The sequence below is a fragment of the Miniopterus natalensis genome, chromosome X (assembly GCF_054644295.1).
Source record: "Miniopterus natalensis isolate mMinNat1 chromosome X, mMinNat1.hap1, whole genome shotgun sequence".
NCBI lineage: Eukaryota > Metazoa > Chordata > Mammalia > Chiroptera > Miniopteridae > Miniopterus > Miniopterus natalensis.
The window spans coordinates 28,671,522-28,688,349 of NC_142103.1; the positions used below are offsets into that span (position 1 = coordinate 28,671,522).

General features: G+C 39.2%; 1 protein-coding gene and 1 long non-coding RNA gene across 8 annotated transcripts in view; both read right to left on the bottom strand.

Moving 5' to 3' along the window:
• Positions 1 to 566: 566 nt before the first annotated feature.
• On the bottom strand, positions 567 to 4,565 carry LOC148090445 (uncharacterized). The gene is made up of 3 exons (XR_015716485.1): positions 4,237 to 4,565; positions 2,495 to 2,632; positions 567 to 986 (listed from the first exon to the last, which is right to left on the bottom strand). It is a non-coding gene; the product is annotated as an uncharacterized LOC148090445 (long non-coding RNA).
• A 5,355-nt stretch (positions 4,566 to 9,920) lies between these two features.
• Positions 9,921 to 16,828, bottom strand: part of ARMCX1 (armadillo repeat containing X-linked 1) — a 31,129-nt gene continuing 24,221 nt past the window's right edge. For 2 of the 7 annotated variants that reach the window (XM_087813428.1, XM_087813427.1), the window contains 3 exons: positions 13,092 to 13,234; positions 12,202 to 12,316; positions 9,921 to 11,957 (listed from right to left, as the gene is read on the bottom strand). In XM_087813428.1, coding sequence (XP_087669554.1) covers positions 10,454 to 11,824 — 1,371 coding nt within the window. In that variant the 5' untranslated portion in view covers positions 11,825 to 11,957; positions 12,202 to 12,316; positions 13,092 to 13,234 and the 3' untranslated portion in view covers positions 9,921 to 10,453. Of the gene's footprint in view, positions 11,958 to 12,201; positions 12,317 to 13,091; positions 13,340 to 13,620; positions 13,640 to 13,661; positions 13,888 to 14,048; positions 14,151 to 16,828 lie in introns of those variants that run through there. The other 5 variants (XM_016195711.2, XM_016195712.2, XM_016195713.2 and 2 more) reach the window with 5 other exon arrangements.

A 16,828-nucleotide genomic window follows, 5' to 3' on the forward strand; every position in this document is an offset into this window, starting at 1 on the left:
TCCAAATTAAAAAAAGAAACTAAATAATAAAAATAAAGTTAGAAATTAATGAAATAGAAAACAAGCATATGAAAGAGAAAGTCAACAAAGCCAAAAGCTGTTTCTATAGAAAGGCTAAAAACTGATAAATCCTAGCCAGAGTAATTAAGGGGGAAAAGAGAGAAGCACAATATCAGGGAAACCTCTATTAAGCCTGAAAAAGTAGTCATTGCTGCAGATAACACAAACATTAAAAAAAATCAATATGATGACAAACAGATACAAGCAGAGATAAAAATTTGATTAGTTCTGTACCTATTCTTTAATTGAATTTGTAAAAAGATCTTTCCACAAAAAACACTCCAGAGACAGATGGCTTCATTGGTGAATTCACCCAAGTATTTAAAGAAGAAATTATACCAATTTTATACAAACTCTAACAGAAAAGAGTAAAAGAGAAACAACTACCTGTACTAGCCAGGGTTCTAAAGAGAACAAAACCAATAAAAGATGCTATTGATATACAGAGCTGTATACACACACATACACAAACACACAGAGAGAGAGAGAGAGAGAGGGAGGGAGAGAAACATTTTACTTTAAGAAATTGGCTCATGTGATTGTGGAGGGTGCCAAATCTAAAATCTATAGTGTAAGTTTTAGTGACTCAGGAAAGAGTTGATGTTGCAGCTTGAATCTGAAGACAGTCTGGAAGTAGAATTCCCTCTTTGAGGGGACGGGGGGGGGGGGGCACCTCTGGTATGTTTGTTTGCAAGGCCTTCAACTGATTGGATTAGACCCAGTCACAACGTAGAGAATGATCTGCTTTTCTCAAAGTCTACAGACCTAAATGATAATTTAATCTAAAAAAAATACCTTCACAGCAACATCCATACTGGTATTTGGTCACATATTTGGTTACCATGGCTTAGCCAAGTTGACACATAAAATTATCCACCATACTACCCACCTTGTTTTATTATTGTAACATAAATATGATGCCAAACCTGAAAAGGATATTACAAAAAATAAAATTACATGTCAATTCCTCTTATGACTATAGATGCAAAATTTTTAAACAAAATAAGAGCATATCAAATTGAGTGATATATGAAACAAATAATACATAATGATAAAGTTGAGTTTCTTCTATATATGCAAGGTTACATTAACATTTAAAAATCAATCCGTTTTAGTACCAAGTTGAAATCAGTTATTCGAATGTTGCAAGGTTTACTAGATGAAATAATTCTTTCTAAGTTGCTGGAAAATCTCCAAGAATTAAAGCCTTTGGATCAGTGTCTAATTGGACAAACTAAGGAAAATAGAAGGAAGAACCAATGTAAAAATATACTTCCTTATGATGCTACAAGAGTGCCTCTTGGAGATGAAGGTGTATTTATCAACGCCAGTTTCATTAAGATATCAGTGGGGAAAGAATAGTTTATTTATATTGCCTGCCAAGGACCTCTCCCTACAACTGTTGGAGGTTTCTGGCAGATAATTTGGGAACAAAAATCCACAGTGATAGCCATCATGACCCAAGAAGAGGAAGGGGGAAAAAATCAAATGCCATCACTGTTGGCCTAATATCCTAGGCAAAGCAACAATGCTCAGTGACAGGCTTCAGCTGGCTCTTGTGAGAAGGCAGCAACTAAAGGGATCTGTAGTAAATGCAATGATCCTGGAAGATATTCAGGCAGGAGAAGTGCTACATATTTCTCATTTCTGAATTTCACTGCCTGGCCAGACAATGATACACCTTCTCAGCAGATGACTTAGTCACTTTTATCTCATTTTATCACATTCACAGATCAGGTCCAATCACCATACACTGCAGCACTGGCAATGGATGTTCAGGGACCCTGATGTGCATAGATGTGGTTCTAGGATTAATCAGTCAAGATCTTGAGTTTGGCCTCTCTGATTTAGTGCACTACATCAGACTATAAAGACATGGAATGGTTCAGATGGAGGATCAATATATTTTCTGCTACCAGGTCATCCTTTATGTCCTGACACATTTTCAAGCTGAAGAAGAACAAAAAGAGCACCTGCAACCTCTGAAATGATCTGAAATGAGCTTTCTGGATGCCTTTCCAGTTTGCTCCTTAACCTCCAACAGAAGCTCCTGCTCTCCATTTAAAACAAAGATCACAAGGCAGCAAGTCCATACCATATTGTTATACTTATTTTCTTCTACCTTAGAGGAGCATTATTCATAACAATAAATAATGTTGAAATGTGTGTTTTTACAACTATTTTAACCTGTGATAATTATTTTTAAAAATTTTAACACTAACTGAATATTGCAGTTCTTAGGGACAATTTGATTATAGTGGACATTGTTACAAGGACACACTAAGTCTATGTTTAATGTACCAATCTTGTTTATAGAAAAATTCTTTTTTGGTATTTTAATAAAGTAGTTATTTTATACAGGATACTTAAAACCAGTATTTAAGCTTTAAATGACAGTGGTATTGGCATAGAAAAAGAAGTAGCAAATACTTACTGTATCAATTTCTGTTTACTTATATAGAATTTTCTATAATATATTTATATACTTTTTCATGAAAAGAGAGTGATCCAATGTTTGAAACTGCATCATCTGTTTGTTATGCATCATCTCACTTTGTAAATAAAAATACACCTTAAAACATGAAGAAGCAAAGAAAATCAATCAGTGTAACTTGCCACATTAATAAGGGAAAAAAGTATATAATCATCTCAATTGATGCAGAAGAAGCATTTGATAAAATTCAACCTCTATAAATGATTCAAAACTTTTAGCAACCCAGGGGTAAAAGGAAGGTTTCATAATTTGATAAACACTGTCTAAAAAAAATCATAGTTAATGTTGAAATATTGGGAGCTCTCCACCTGAGATCAGTAACAAGAAAAAAATGGCCACTATCACCACTTTTATATTAGGGAAGCTAGATAGTGCAATAAGAAAGAAAAGGAAATAAAAGTTACAGGAATTTGAAAGAAAGGAAAGTAATCATAATTTACATACAAAATGATTGCATATGTAGAAAATCCAAAAGAACTATAAACTATTAAAATTAATAAATGATTCCAACAATGTCACTCAATTCAATATCAATATATTTTTAAAAATCGGCTCTATTCCTATGTACCAGCAGTAAACAATTAGAAAATAAAAATTTTAAAACTGAGCCATTTAGAATACGATTGAAGATCCATCAAATTCTAGGGATAATTTTAACAAATATATGCAAATCTGAAGATGAAAATTCAAACATTATTGAAAGAAATTAAAGAAGGCCTAAATAAATGCAGTGACATATCATGTTAATGGATTGGAAAACTCAATATTGTAAATATGTTAATTCTCTCCAAATTGGTCTATAGATTCAGCGCAATCCCAATCAAAATCTAAACAGGTGTGTGTGTGTGTGTGTGTGTAAAGTGGCAAGGTTATTTTTAAAATCTGTGTGAAAATGCAAAGGGCCAAGAATAACCATGGCAATCATGAAAAAAGAATGATAAAGAGGATTTATACTACCAAATAGTAAGATGTATTATAAAGCTACAGTAATGATGAAAATATTCAAGGACACTAGTACAAGAATAAATAAACAGACCAGTGGACAGAATAGAAAGTCTGGAGATAGACCCATACATATGGCAACAGTTTATCACAAAGGTGACATTGTAGTGTAGTGGGAAAAGAATGGCCTTCTCAAAAAAAGTGGTGTTGAGTCAATTGGATATTCATATTGGGGAAAATGGGATCTTGACCTTTACTTCACACCACACACAAAAATAAATTCCAGGTCAATTATACATCTAAGTGTGAAAGGCAAAACAGTAAAGCTTCTAGAAGATAATGTAGGTAGTCTTTATGACCTTATGGTGTGTGAAAAAAATTTTAACGAATAAAATAAAATGAAGAAAAATATGATAAATTTCTCTTTATCAAGACACCATTATGTAAGTGAAAAATTAAGCAACACAATCTTCATATCAAAACTTGATGATGACATAAAAATAAAACTACAGATGAATTCCACTAAAGAATATATATGGAAAAATTCTAAATATAATAATAAACAGAATTTATAACTATGGCAACAAAATAATACACCATGACAAATCAACTGATTGCTGCAATGAGAATTCAAACAATTGTCTCAGTCCCAATGTTCCTCTTACACTTATTTCATTTTATTCATGTTATTTTCTCTATTTGTCCTCAAAAACTTTTTAAAAGTTATGTTTGTATCTTACCCACTTTGTCAGGAGGATGTCACTTTATCTTGCAGATGCTGGCAAAGGTGTTTTGATTAGTAGTGTTCATGTCTTCAAGATCTAGTGTGTTTTGTGTTTCCTGTCTTTGGTTGCAAGGTACAGATGACAATGAGTAATGTATAGAGAAAGATTAGGTAGCAAATTTGAAAATACTTGAATGCACTGTTTAACTCAGAAGGCATTGTGAATATTTGAATTGCTGACTCAGAATTTGTATATGTAAAACTAGGCTTAAATGTCTTTACTTATAGCTCCTATAGGAGAGGGAGAATCTTTCATCTATACTCTTGGGTTCTGGGCTGGACTCTGTAAGAAAAGATGGACAAACAAGAGAAAAGCATATAAATTTATTTAACATAAGTTTTGCAAGACTTAGGAGACTTCATAAGGAAATGAAGATCCAAAGAAATGGCAAAACCTAAGTGCGAATATATTAGGTTGAATGAAGAGAGGCAAGTGTGTAACTAAAATATAGGGAGACTAAAAGAAGGTAAAGGTTATTTTAACAAGATCCATTTTTACAGAATTCTCTTGGCCTCAACTCCCCATCTCTGGTGATAATGTACTGTTTCTCCTGGTATAGGAAGAATATCTTTCAGACAGTATTTTTATCTCCTGTCTTCAGAAAGGAATGTGAAGGTCAGAGCACTCTTCTTGTACCTGCTCCTTTTCAAGTGTTTTCAGCTCCAAATAATCCTATTGCCAAAGTGGTATATTTTAGGGTGGCATATTTTGACATCCTTCACTCCCATGCAAAGTATAAAACAAAAACATTCACACATTAAAAATAAATCAAGTTATAAAACTGAACAAATATAAATTAATGTTAATTCCATGATACTGATAATGTTGCTTTGGTGGCTTTAAATCACAATCCACAACACAAATACAGTACTGATGGCAACAAATCAGATTCTCTTGATTTAAACATTCCTTCTGTAGGGGGAGCCTGATGACTCTCCCTCAACTTTTTACCAGTTTCTTAACTCAAATGGCTGCAAAACCTCTATTAGTACAAAATGATGTACTTATGGAGCAAATGCATCCTTTGTGTATTAAGTACATCTTCACATTTTTCTGATTGACTAGAAACAGAATTTCATTAATTTAAGATGCCTTTGATTATTAGATACATCATTTTATATACTACTAAGAAACAAAAAATACTTCTAATTAAACTGTGACACAGTGCTAAGGTGCCATCAACTACAAGCTGCAACATAACTTCAGAGATAGTAAACTGCAGGGGGAGAAAAGTTTATCTTGTGATCAATGAATACAGTAGTGTTACTTAGTGTCATGACAATTTTTACCATGAACACAAAATTTGGCTTCCAAGACACTGGGTGACACTGGAAAATACAGAGTATATTTATAATGAATTAAAAAAAAAACAACACAAAAAAAACAAAACAAAAAACACTTAAAAAACATTTACAGGGAACTTGTGAAACCCAAAAACCCATGCGTGTATTCCCAGAATTCTACCAATCCTACTTTGAGGAACATGGTTTGGCTTCATTTCTAAACCACAATAACATCACCCAGGCATCAGGAATGTTGTAAAAATTTATGAGATTGCATTGAAGAAACATTTTCAGTTCTTAGAAATAAACAAAGACCCCATTTCTCAGAAGATTTATTTCAACAGTTTATTTATTAAATTCCATGAGGCCAACAGCTACACAAAAAGGTGTTCAACATTACTAATCACCAAGGAAATGCAAATCAAAACCACAATGAAATATCACCTCACACCTGTTATGATGGGTATCATCAAGAAGACAAAAGATAACAAGTGTTGGTGAGGGTATGAAGAGAGGGACTTCTTGTGCACTATTGGTTGGAATGTAAACTGGTATAACCATTATGGAAAACAGTATGAAGCTGCCTCAAAAAATAAAAAAATAGAATTACCCAAAGATCCAGCAATCCCTCTTCTGTATATATATCCAAAGGAAATGAAATGAGATTCTCAAAGAAATATCTGCATCCCCATGTTTCATGTTTATTGCAGCATTACTCACAATAGCCAAGATATGGAAACAACCTAAGTGTCCATCAATGAATAAATGGATAAATAAGATGTGGTGTATATATACAATTGAATGTTATTCAACCATGAGAAAAAGGAGATCCTACTGTTTGTGACAACTTGGATGAAACTTGAGGGCATTATGCTAAGTGAAATAAGTCAGATAGAGAAAGATAAATACTGTATGATAGCACTTATATCTTGACTCTAAAAAAGCCAAACTCAGAGAAACAGAGGTAAGAGTGGTAGCTACCAGGGGCTGGGGAGTGGGGACATGTGGGGAAGATATTGATTAAAGGGTATAAATTTATAGTTATAAGATTAACAAGTGCTGGGGATCTAATATACAGCATGGTGATTATAGCTAATACTGCTGTATTATGTACTTGAAAGTTGCTAAGAAAGTAGATATTAAATGTTTTCACTCCCCCTCTAAAATTTGTGATTATGTGACAGAATGGAGGTAGTAGCTAATGCTATGGTGGTAATCATTTTGCAATATAGAAATGTATCAAATCAACAGATTGTATACATTAAACATACAGTTATATGTCAATTATATCTCAATAAATCTAGGGGAAATGCCACTAGTGTATGCCAGAATGACACCTTAGGAAAAGGAGATTCAGCTCTAACCTGCTTTGCTCAGTGGTGAGAGTGTCGGCCCACGGACGGAAGGGTCCCAGGTTCAATTCTGGCCAAAGGCACGTACCTCGGTTGCAGGCTTGATCCCTGGCTCTGATCATGGTGTGTGTGGGAGGCAACCAATCGATGTGTCTCTCTCACATCAATGTTTTTCTCTCCCTCTCTCTCTCTTTTTCTCTCTCTCTCTTTCTCTCTCCTCCCTTTCCACTCTCTCTGAAAAAGCAATAGAAAAAAATGTCCTCGGGTGAGAATTAAAATAAAATTTTTTAATTAAAAAGAAAAAGGAAAACCAAAAAGTACCCATCCTCTCTTTTAGCTACTTAAGGTTGTTCACTTTTATTTATTAACTGCTATGTTCCAGCACTATTTTAGCATCTTATAAGCACTGTCTCATTTAATCATATGATATAAGCACTTATTATCCACATCTTGACAACTCATCTATCATTTTAACACATCTCCATTTTTGGTCTAAAACTTTTCCACTCAGTATGTGCTCCAAACAAAACTGTATAAACCCTACCCATTCTCCCATTCTATCATCTTCTTCATTTCATTTCCAATGTAGCCTGCAATCAACATTTTTCTTTCCCAGCAATTACACCAAAAAATCAACATACAGGGTGTCCCAAAAAATGTATACACACTTTGAATGGTTATAAAGTCAGTGTTTATTGACATACAGTTCACTTTCAAAATTAAGTGAATTATCAGCTGTTGAAGTGTGTATACATTTTGAGGGGACACCCTATATATTACAGATGAGAAAATACAGATGAGGAAAAAGGTTAGAATATTAAATTCATGCATTATCCTATTACTCATAACCACTCTTCTTTTGATATATAGCCTTTCAGAAGTTTTAATGCATGTAAAGGTTTTATATTTCCTAAAAATGGAATATACTGTGTATACAGTGGTTAACTGACTTTTCCACTTAAGATTATACATTGGCCTGGCCAGGCGTGGCTCAGCGGTTGAGCATTGACCTAGGATCGAGGAGACTGAGGTTCGATTCCCGGTCAGGGCACATTCCTGAGTTGCCGGCTCAATCCTCAGTCGGAGGGATGCAGGTGGCAGCCGATCAATGATGACTCTCTCATCATTGATATTTCAACTCTCTTTCCTCTCCCTTCCTCTCCCTGAAATTAATAAAGGTACATTTTTAAAAAAAGATTATACACTGATTTTTTCCCAAGTGAATAAGAGTAAATGCCCATCAATGTTTTCAAGAGCTACACAATGTTTAAATGTGTAGACATATCCTAATTTGTTTAATCAAGTGCCTCTTTGGAGACACTTGGCTCATTCAGTTTTTCATACTTCACACTTCTCACAAGCCAATTATTTGTTTATTTCCTAAGGATAAATTTCTTTTCTTATAATAGTATTAGATATAATACTTTATTCCAAGCTTGTGAATCAGAGAATTGTGTAAAGAAATGGAACCCACCTGGTGATTCCAGAAGGGGGCTGTCAGGCCTCCTGAGCAGCCATGCCTTAGGAGGCCCGCAGAGGGGCCAGGCAAGGCCCACAACAGCATCTGCTGCAGTGCCATCATAGGGGAGGTTTTGGAACATTTCTTAATTTTTGTGGGGCTGCTGGTGTACCTGATCTACCAGAAGTGAGATTCTCCAAATGCGTTTTTCTGCACTTCTGGAAAGTTTTGCCAAGGTATTTGCTGAAGTCAGTGGGACTGTGAGCAAGTAGAGAAAGCATTGCATTTCTTCATTTTTGTTGATACTGCTTATTAGTATTTGTGTCCCAAAAGACATATTGCATCTTTTCCCTTTGAGAGCAAAGATGTAATTCTAAGGATAAATTTCTACCAGTGGAATTACTTGGTCAAAGAGCATGTACTTCTTGAGGGCTTCTGAAACATGTGTCCAAATCAACCTTGTACCAGTGTATGCTCCCATCAGCACACTTTGAGAGTGCCCCTCCCCCCACACCCTTACCACTCTTTGGGTTGGGGGAGAGGTGGATCTTCTTCAATATGAATGCCAACACTCTCTGGATGGTTCCATAAGGCCCTGCCTCAACCAACCTTACAAAAGAAATCTGATAGAAGCACTAAAAATTATTCTTTCTGCTATTATATTTTCTTATTTCAAAATAGTGACTAGCCCTAGCCAGTGTGACTCAGTGGTTAGAGCACTGACCTGTGCACCTAAGGGTCTCAGGTTCGATTCCTAGGGTCAAGGGCACGTACCTGGGTTTCAGGTTTGATCCCTGCACTTAGTCCAGGAGCATGGGGGAGGCAGCCAATTGATGTGTCTCCCTCCCCCTCCCTCCCCTCCCCTCTCCAAAAAAAAAAAAAAAAGAAAAAAGGTAGTAACTAGTGTATTCACTTATACAGATAACAGAGTTGGTCAAGAAAGAGGACGTTTTCCTATCAAGTACCCTAAAATAAAACTGTCTCTCCCTATTGACCCGCAGAATAGGTCCCAGCATTTCTTTGTTCAAAGGGTTTCTAACTTCTTTCTTCCCCTTATCATTCCCATGACCAGCAGTAACATTTCACACCTTTATCATCTTGTATTGGACTGTGGTGGTAACTTCCTAACTGGTGTTCCAATCTTCAGTGGCCACTCCTGTCCCCTCCCCAACTCAGACCCACCCTGCACGCAAATCAGCCACATTGTTTTCATTTCATCCTGTCATTTTCGTGGTCATAAAGGGCTTTGGTGTCTCCCAGTTGGATGGAGTAATATACAGACACCTCAGTGTAGCAATCATGGACCCTCCATGAATGGGACTCACCCCAACTGCTGAACTATATTTCTCGTCACTCCCTTTTCCACACTTTGCACTCAGGCAGGCCAGCCTCCTCTCTGGAGCAGGATTCTCACCTCCATGCCTTTCTTCCCACCACTCTTCTCTCCTCCAATGCCCTTCTGCCTTGCTTTTATCCTATCCTTCAAGCTCAGCTTAAGTGTCTCCTCTTCTGTAAAACTAACTCTGAGCAGTGTTGCCTGCAGAAGTTTCTGCCACCTCTAAGAACTAATAGGAAGGAGCTAGCCATGATCAATGGCTCCTGGTTTTGTTAAAATCTGTTTTGATACATCTTACTCTCCCAAACAGATCAGAAACTCAAGAACATGATAAATTTCTTTTTATGCTGGTTAAAACACACAACTTTATTGATAAAACACAAGTCTAAGATTAACAAATGTAAACCAATACAAAAGTGTAGGTTTTTTATGATTAGTTTGCTGGCAGTTTAGGTAAAGAGTAAAAATATCTCACAATCTAAGTAGCAAGATGGAATCAATTAAATGCTTTCTTTGTACAAGTTCTGGTATTCATTTGGCATTCTTAAAATGGTCCAGCCTAAAACCAGCCATCACAAAAAGCATCACTGTTGATGTATGTATTCATTATTCCAAAATAGCAGCTGAAAGTATCTCTTTGCCATATAAGCACAGTGAAAAACAAAGAATTTACAAAATGTATTGTTCCCAAGTGCAAACTAAAAAAAATTTTATCTCTATATTGTTTGGGACAGACCCCCGATTAAAGTTTGGTCAATACTTTGAGAACTTTTACTTTCACCACCAGATCATTGTGATTTGCTAATGCTTTGATTTTTTTAACACACACCCCAGATTCTTTGAATAAGAAAAAAAGTGAACTTCTGCTGAACTCTTTCCTGGATGATGCAAGCCCTTCGTTTTTTATGTTGTCATTTATATTCTCAAATAAGGTTAGAATATTAAGAAGAATCTCTCTGTCCCATTCTTTATTAAATAGGGAAATCAACTCTGATGGTACTTTACAACTGACCAGCTCTCTTGTCATGGCTGGATTTTCAGTAAAGTTTATAAGTAGTTTCATAATCTGAATCTTGGTGAAGTAATTTCCCAAGAATAACAAAGCAAAAAAGTCTGGAAAAGAATAGGAAAGCAAATGTTGGTAATGATTAGTCACAGTCATGTTGGTTAACAGTCTTAGTCCAGCCATTTGCACAGCTGAGTCCAAGCGACAAATCATGGTATCATCACACACTTGACTGATATATGTCTTAATCTTGCCCTGATTTTCAGCATTCACACTCAAGTTATTAAGGGCATTGTAAGCCTTTTCTCTAATAATGGGATCTTTTGTTTTTATCAGTTTTGCAATAATTGGGAGACCACCTAATTCACGAATGGCATTTTGGTTAAATGAATATGCTGCATTGTTACCAAGAGTGACCAAGGCTACTTCTTGAATAAAGGGATCGTTTGTTCTTTCCAGGATGTTAAGGACCTTTTGAAGGTCTGTAGCACCTAGAATATCATCAATTTTATAGGGAAAGTTGAACTTGCCCCTGCGAACAGGCCATGTTGTAGCTGGAGTCCTGGTGCTCTTAGCTCGGGCCCTTCCCTTGGACTTTCCGCTTGCCCTGTTCCCAGCCCTAGCCCCACTCCTAGTGGGGTGGCAGCCTCCACCCCTGCCTCCTGGGCAGGGTAAACTCGATGCAAGGGTCCTTGTCCCAGAGATGGTACCCAACCTGGGCCCTTTGCCCGCCTTTGCACTTGCCTGTTCCTTCAGCGTGCTGAAAAGGGCCTTGGCCTTGGCTTCTAGGCCACCTCCTCTCTGGGCCCCTGAGTGGGCTTCCACCTTTACATCTGGACCACGCTTGAGTTCCATGCCCACCTCAGCCTTGGCCTTTGAGTCACCCTGAAGTCTAGCTCTGGCCCCAACCCCAGTATTAGCTCCTTTCCCAGTCTCTACCCCTATCTCTGTAAGATCACTAGATTCCTCATCTTCATCGTCATCATCGTAATCCCAGATTTTCTCGACATCATCTCTTCCCCAGGTCAGTCTGTAGACGCAGTAGCAAGCGCCAGCCCCGATAACCACGCCAGCAGCCACACAGCCAGCTTCCCGAGTTCGACCCATACTGGGGAGAATGTCTGAGCCAAATTCTTAACCTGGGCAGAGCAGGCTTGCTGTCACTTAGAGTTATCTGAAGTCCGGGGGAGTCTTTATCTATAGTTGGCAGGCTCTTCAGAAGCTGCAGATACCGCAGCACCTAAGAAAGAAGGAAAGACTTGAGGCTTCAGTCTCCTCCTTTTGTACCTTCGCATCCAGACAGACTAAACTAAGGGCAGACAAAGGGACAGGGACATGGCAGGGACTCAGGGCTAGACCACTGATCCTTTTCCTACATAGGGAAGTTAATTTTGAAAATTTTCCCCACCTCCAGATTCTCCAGCCTCATGTTCAACCACCTCACCCCAGTTCATTCAATTTAAGGTATCTAATCAGTTCTGTACCTCCTTTGCCTCTCCAGATGTCCTGGGGGCAGTGGCACCCCCACATACACGTACACAGGTCCAGACAGTTTCTTCCTATTCTTTCTGGCCTGGAGGTGCACTGTATTCTGCAAACCTGCATACATAAGGGGTGGGGAGAGGACTGCTGAGAGCTTAGGGTGCAGATGACCTCACCCAGGACTGGACATATGTCTCTCTCTGGAATCTCTGGCCCTCCTCTACGTAGACGAGTATTTCCACCTACGTCATACTCCTCACAGTGCTTGGCCTTTGAAGTTCATTACCACCCTCCTCCACCTCCTTGGATCTTCTCCAATCCTCCACCCCACCCCCACCTCTGAAAATCACTTCCTCTAAAGATGATGCCACACTCCCTTCCTTAACAAAATCGATGGTGGTAGATCGAGAGTGTGTATAAGTCAGACAGGGATAAAATGAACGAAGGTCTGGAATTTCACCCTTGCCTTCACCACCCCCACCATCTCAGAGGCACTAAGACACTCCTAGGCAACCCATTACACCAACTGCTACTGCTCCAAAAGAATTTCCTTCATTCTCAACTTGGTTTCTGCCTCCACCAAACCTAAAGGACTGACAACTCTGGGACTGAGTGCATGAAGGGCAAACTAACACCAAGGACTGTACCCCAAAGAGTAATTTGGAGCAAGATTTTCCCTACTCCCACCCCAGGACTCTAGTGATACCCTCCCCCTTCCAGTCACTTCTTTCCCTGTCTTGTACCAGCAGAGAACTTTCTTTTGCAAGCTCTGAAATGCTGTAGAGATGAGCGAAGGACGGGGATTCAGAGGAGGGCCACTCGAGTTTGCAGTCTCTACCACTCTCCACCTGAAGGGTCCCCAAACACTGCCAGCACTCTCACTCCGACCTACTTGTTTCTGGACAATGTTCCTCTTCTTGCTGTTGAGTCGGATTGGCCTTCAGGAGCAAAATCCACAGACACAGGCTGGCAACTCGGCGGAGACAGAACAGCACTTCAGAGAGTCCCAATACCAGCTTTTTCGAATTCAAGGTCCTGGTAGTCAAACGGATTTTACCTTTTATTTTCTCATCCTGCCTCCGCTTCTCAGGAACCCCCGGACATCGGCCCTCTTCCAGCACGACGTACTCCAACGCCCTGCCCCAGCCCACCCTTCCACCCCCAGCGGACGGCCATTTTCCCAGCAAAAACCACACCCCTTTGAAACAACTGGAAAGAAGAGAGGCGGGGTAGGAGGGGGGAAGTGTGGAAAACGGGCGAAAAGACCATTCCCCTACCCGACGCATTCCCCCCCCCCCCAAAGACAACTGTTTTTTCGATAAGCTCTGTCACGTCGTTTTCCCTACATATATAATAGCAGAGAGATAGCTGGAGAGTCATTAATGGGCCCAAGATAAGGCAAGGACCTCAGCCGTCCCCACCCTTCTAGTGCGCAGCGGGGCAAACACCGGTTTACACTGACATGCAGGGATTCCCGGCAGATTCTTTGTTCCTTTGCTCCGAGTGATACAGCGCCCTACTGAAAGACACGCGAACGACAGGGGGTAAGACAGACGCACAGCTCCAAGATCCTGGATTGGTAGATGGCCTGGGCCAAAAATCCTAATAAACTGCCTTTCCCGATTCAAGGACCTGGATGTCAAAGGTTTCTCCCCTCCTGCGCTGGGATCTCCACTGTAATACAGCCCCCAACACCGACCATTTTTGTTCTTGGAAGGGCAGGGCAAAGTGCAAGGGTGTGGAGAAAGCACGCCTGTCCTTTTTCGGACTCCACCATCCCCAACCCGCACCGCAGGGATCCCCGAGGCAGCGCCCATACACATAGACCTGCTGGGATCTAGTCAGTTACCTCCTCCTCCTTCCCTAGCCACAGGCCCGCCCGCCGTTGGGAGAATAGGCAGATGGCAACCGACCAAATGAAGACCAAGATTAGAAGGACGTCTGCACACGTCGGCTTCTGCTCACGTGAGAGCCACGTCACCCGTGAGCTCAAGACCCCAATTACCACTCCCACCGGCAGTGGGGCTGGAGCTGTCCCACCCCTTTCCTTCCCTGGCCACATCAGGTCCTGCCACTCATTTTCCTCTGCCAATCCCAGAAACCGCGGATAGCTTCTCCTTGTGGTTGGAATTTGCCTTTCTTTACTTTACAGGGAGATACTGCATCTGCTCTCATGTTCATGGATCTTTTCTTCCTCTTTGAGGAATAATTTTTCCCTTATCCCTGTCCAGCCATCTCTCCCTTCACCCACCCCAGCCATGAGGGTCAAACATTTCTCCTGCACCCCTATACAAAATGGGGAAAAGATCTCAGAAAAGGATATAGGTAGTGGGAATGTCTTACTTCCTTAAACTTTTCTGCTAATTTTTTAAAAAAATCAGTAATGCATTACTTTTATATTGAAAAATAAAATGATGCTATTTTCATTTGAGTGGAGAAGAACTGAAGTGGGAGAGAAAAACCCAAAGGTCTCATTAATTTCATTATATTTAGTATTTATAACACAAGGAAACTTTCTGTCAATTATAGCCAAACAGGAACTTTCAAAATACACTAACCTGTTTTAAAATCTATAACTGGAATTTTCACATGATTTATTAATTAGTTCACAAAGAGGGGACTAGTCCTCTAATTTTGGCCATTTTATGCAAATAATCTATTACTTTTTCTACTTTGGATCAACTTGCAAATTGATAAAACAAAAGTAGCACAATCCTGTCTTGTCTGATTTTAAAAAGACATGTATTTAATGTCCCAAAGTCTTGGTTGAGTGCTGGGTGAACCTCTTGTGATCTGATGGCTGTTCTGAACACCTGCCCCTGCATTAGATTCAAGTCTACTAAGGTGGAGTCAGGTGAGGGTGTGAGGGATGCAGAAATGGCCCCTTCCTCCTTGTCTTGTCAAGAGGTGAGAGACAAACATGCTGTTCCCTGATCCCCTCCCATATTCCAGAGCCTCTCATCCCCTGCAGCAGGCATCTGACTTTGTTGCTCAGTCTAAAGATATACATGGACAGGTGACTAAGGAGGTAAATGCCACCTTTACTCAGGTGACCAACCTGACCTGAGTAAATGCCTTTGCCTTCTTCCCTCTCTCTCACCCTTAAATTCCCACAGAGGTAACTGAAGGATACATAGAAGGGATTGTTGGTCATGCCTACCCTTACAGCTGTGGGTTTCCATGAAACCTGGACAAGTCATTGCTGGGGGAAGCACCCAACTTTGCCTGCTCTGCCCTCATTCACAGTGCCTGAGTTAACATTGCTCCTAACACTGCTCCTGCCACCTGTCCTGAGAGGTGCAGCCTGCTGGGCCTCTCACCTTTGGCCTCCTCACTGCAGGGTCCTCAGGGAGAACCTAGCCTTGATGCAGGGTCATGGCCTATAGTCCATGCCAGTTGGTACCCCCTGAGCTAAATGTTTGCCTGGACCCAATGAACTCTCTTCCTCACCATACTGATAAACCTAGAGTAAGCATTCTCAACTGGCCACTTCTGTGATAATTTTATCAAAATTATGCAAGTACATATGTTCATTTTAGTGGGAAGAAGGGTCATAGGTATAGGTCTCATCAGATTCTCACAGATATCTGTGACTTAAAAAATAATTAAGAACTTCTTTACTGGGGGAGAAAAAAGATATGTTCCCTCAATAGAAATCTCTCAAATCAATCTCTCCCTCCTTTCCCAAACCCCTCCCTCCACACACATACTTTTTTTTTTTTTTTTAAACTGTGTGAACAATGCAGAAATGTGTAAAGTAGAATGTGGAAGTGTGTCAAGTTTCAAGTTGAACAACAATTGGCAGAACAAAATTGTTGACATTTAGTAACATAAAGTGCAATGAATATGCAATTTAACTTGAGAACTGACATCTTTAAAAATTGAGTCTTTCGATCCATGTAAACATTATGATCTTCAATAAATTTTATATTTCTTAAGCAAGACATACTTATTATTTGTTAAGCTTATTCTTAAGTAAGTTAATGTTTTGTTGCTTTGGGGGTTGACATTTCATTTATGATTATATTTTCTACCAGGTTATTGCTTGTCTCAGGAAAGATATTTATGATACGTTTATTTTTAGTGACCTTTCTTAATTTTTAGAATAGTTTTTCAGTTGATAACTTTGGTTTACCTAGGTATGTATACATATTCATCTCCAAATGATGAAGTAAATGGGAATCTCCCTGAATATTTCACCAGTTAGTGTGACATTTGCTGTTTGTTTCTGATGTGTTCATCTGTGTTTGTGTGATTGACAGGGATGTCTAAAAGCTGCACTTTTATAACCCTTTACATAATACTGAGCAAAATTCAATTGTCCACATCATAATATTAGGAGAGGGAGGTGAAGAGGAAGAGTGGCCATAAGTATTATGCTTATTGTGAATATGTTGATGAAAAAAAACAGATACTGACTCTGCTCTCATAGTGGAAACAAGACCTTAATGAAATAATCACACATACATAAAAAAACAAAAAATATTATGAAGGAAAGAAACACTACTAATATAGTAAAAGAAGTGGTAGAGTTTGGGTATCAGGGAAGGCTTCCTTGAAGGGGAAAGGGGAGTGAAATTTTGAGCTCAGATGAAGGAAAGCAGGTGTTAACCAGGAAAAGAAGGGAGA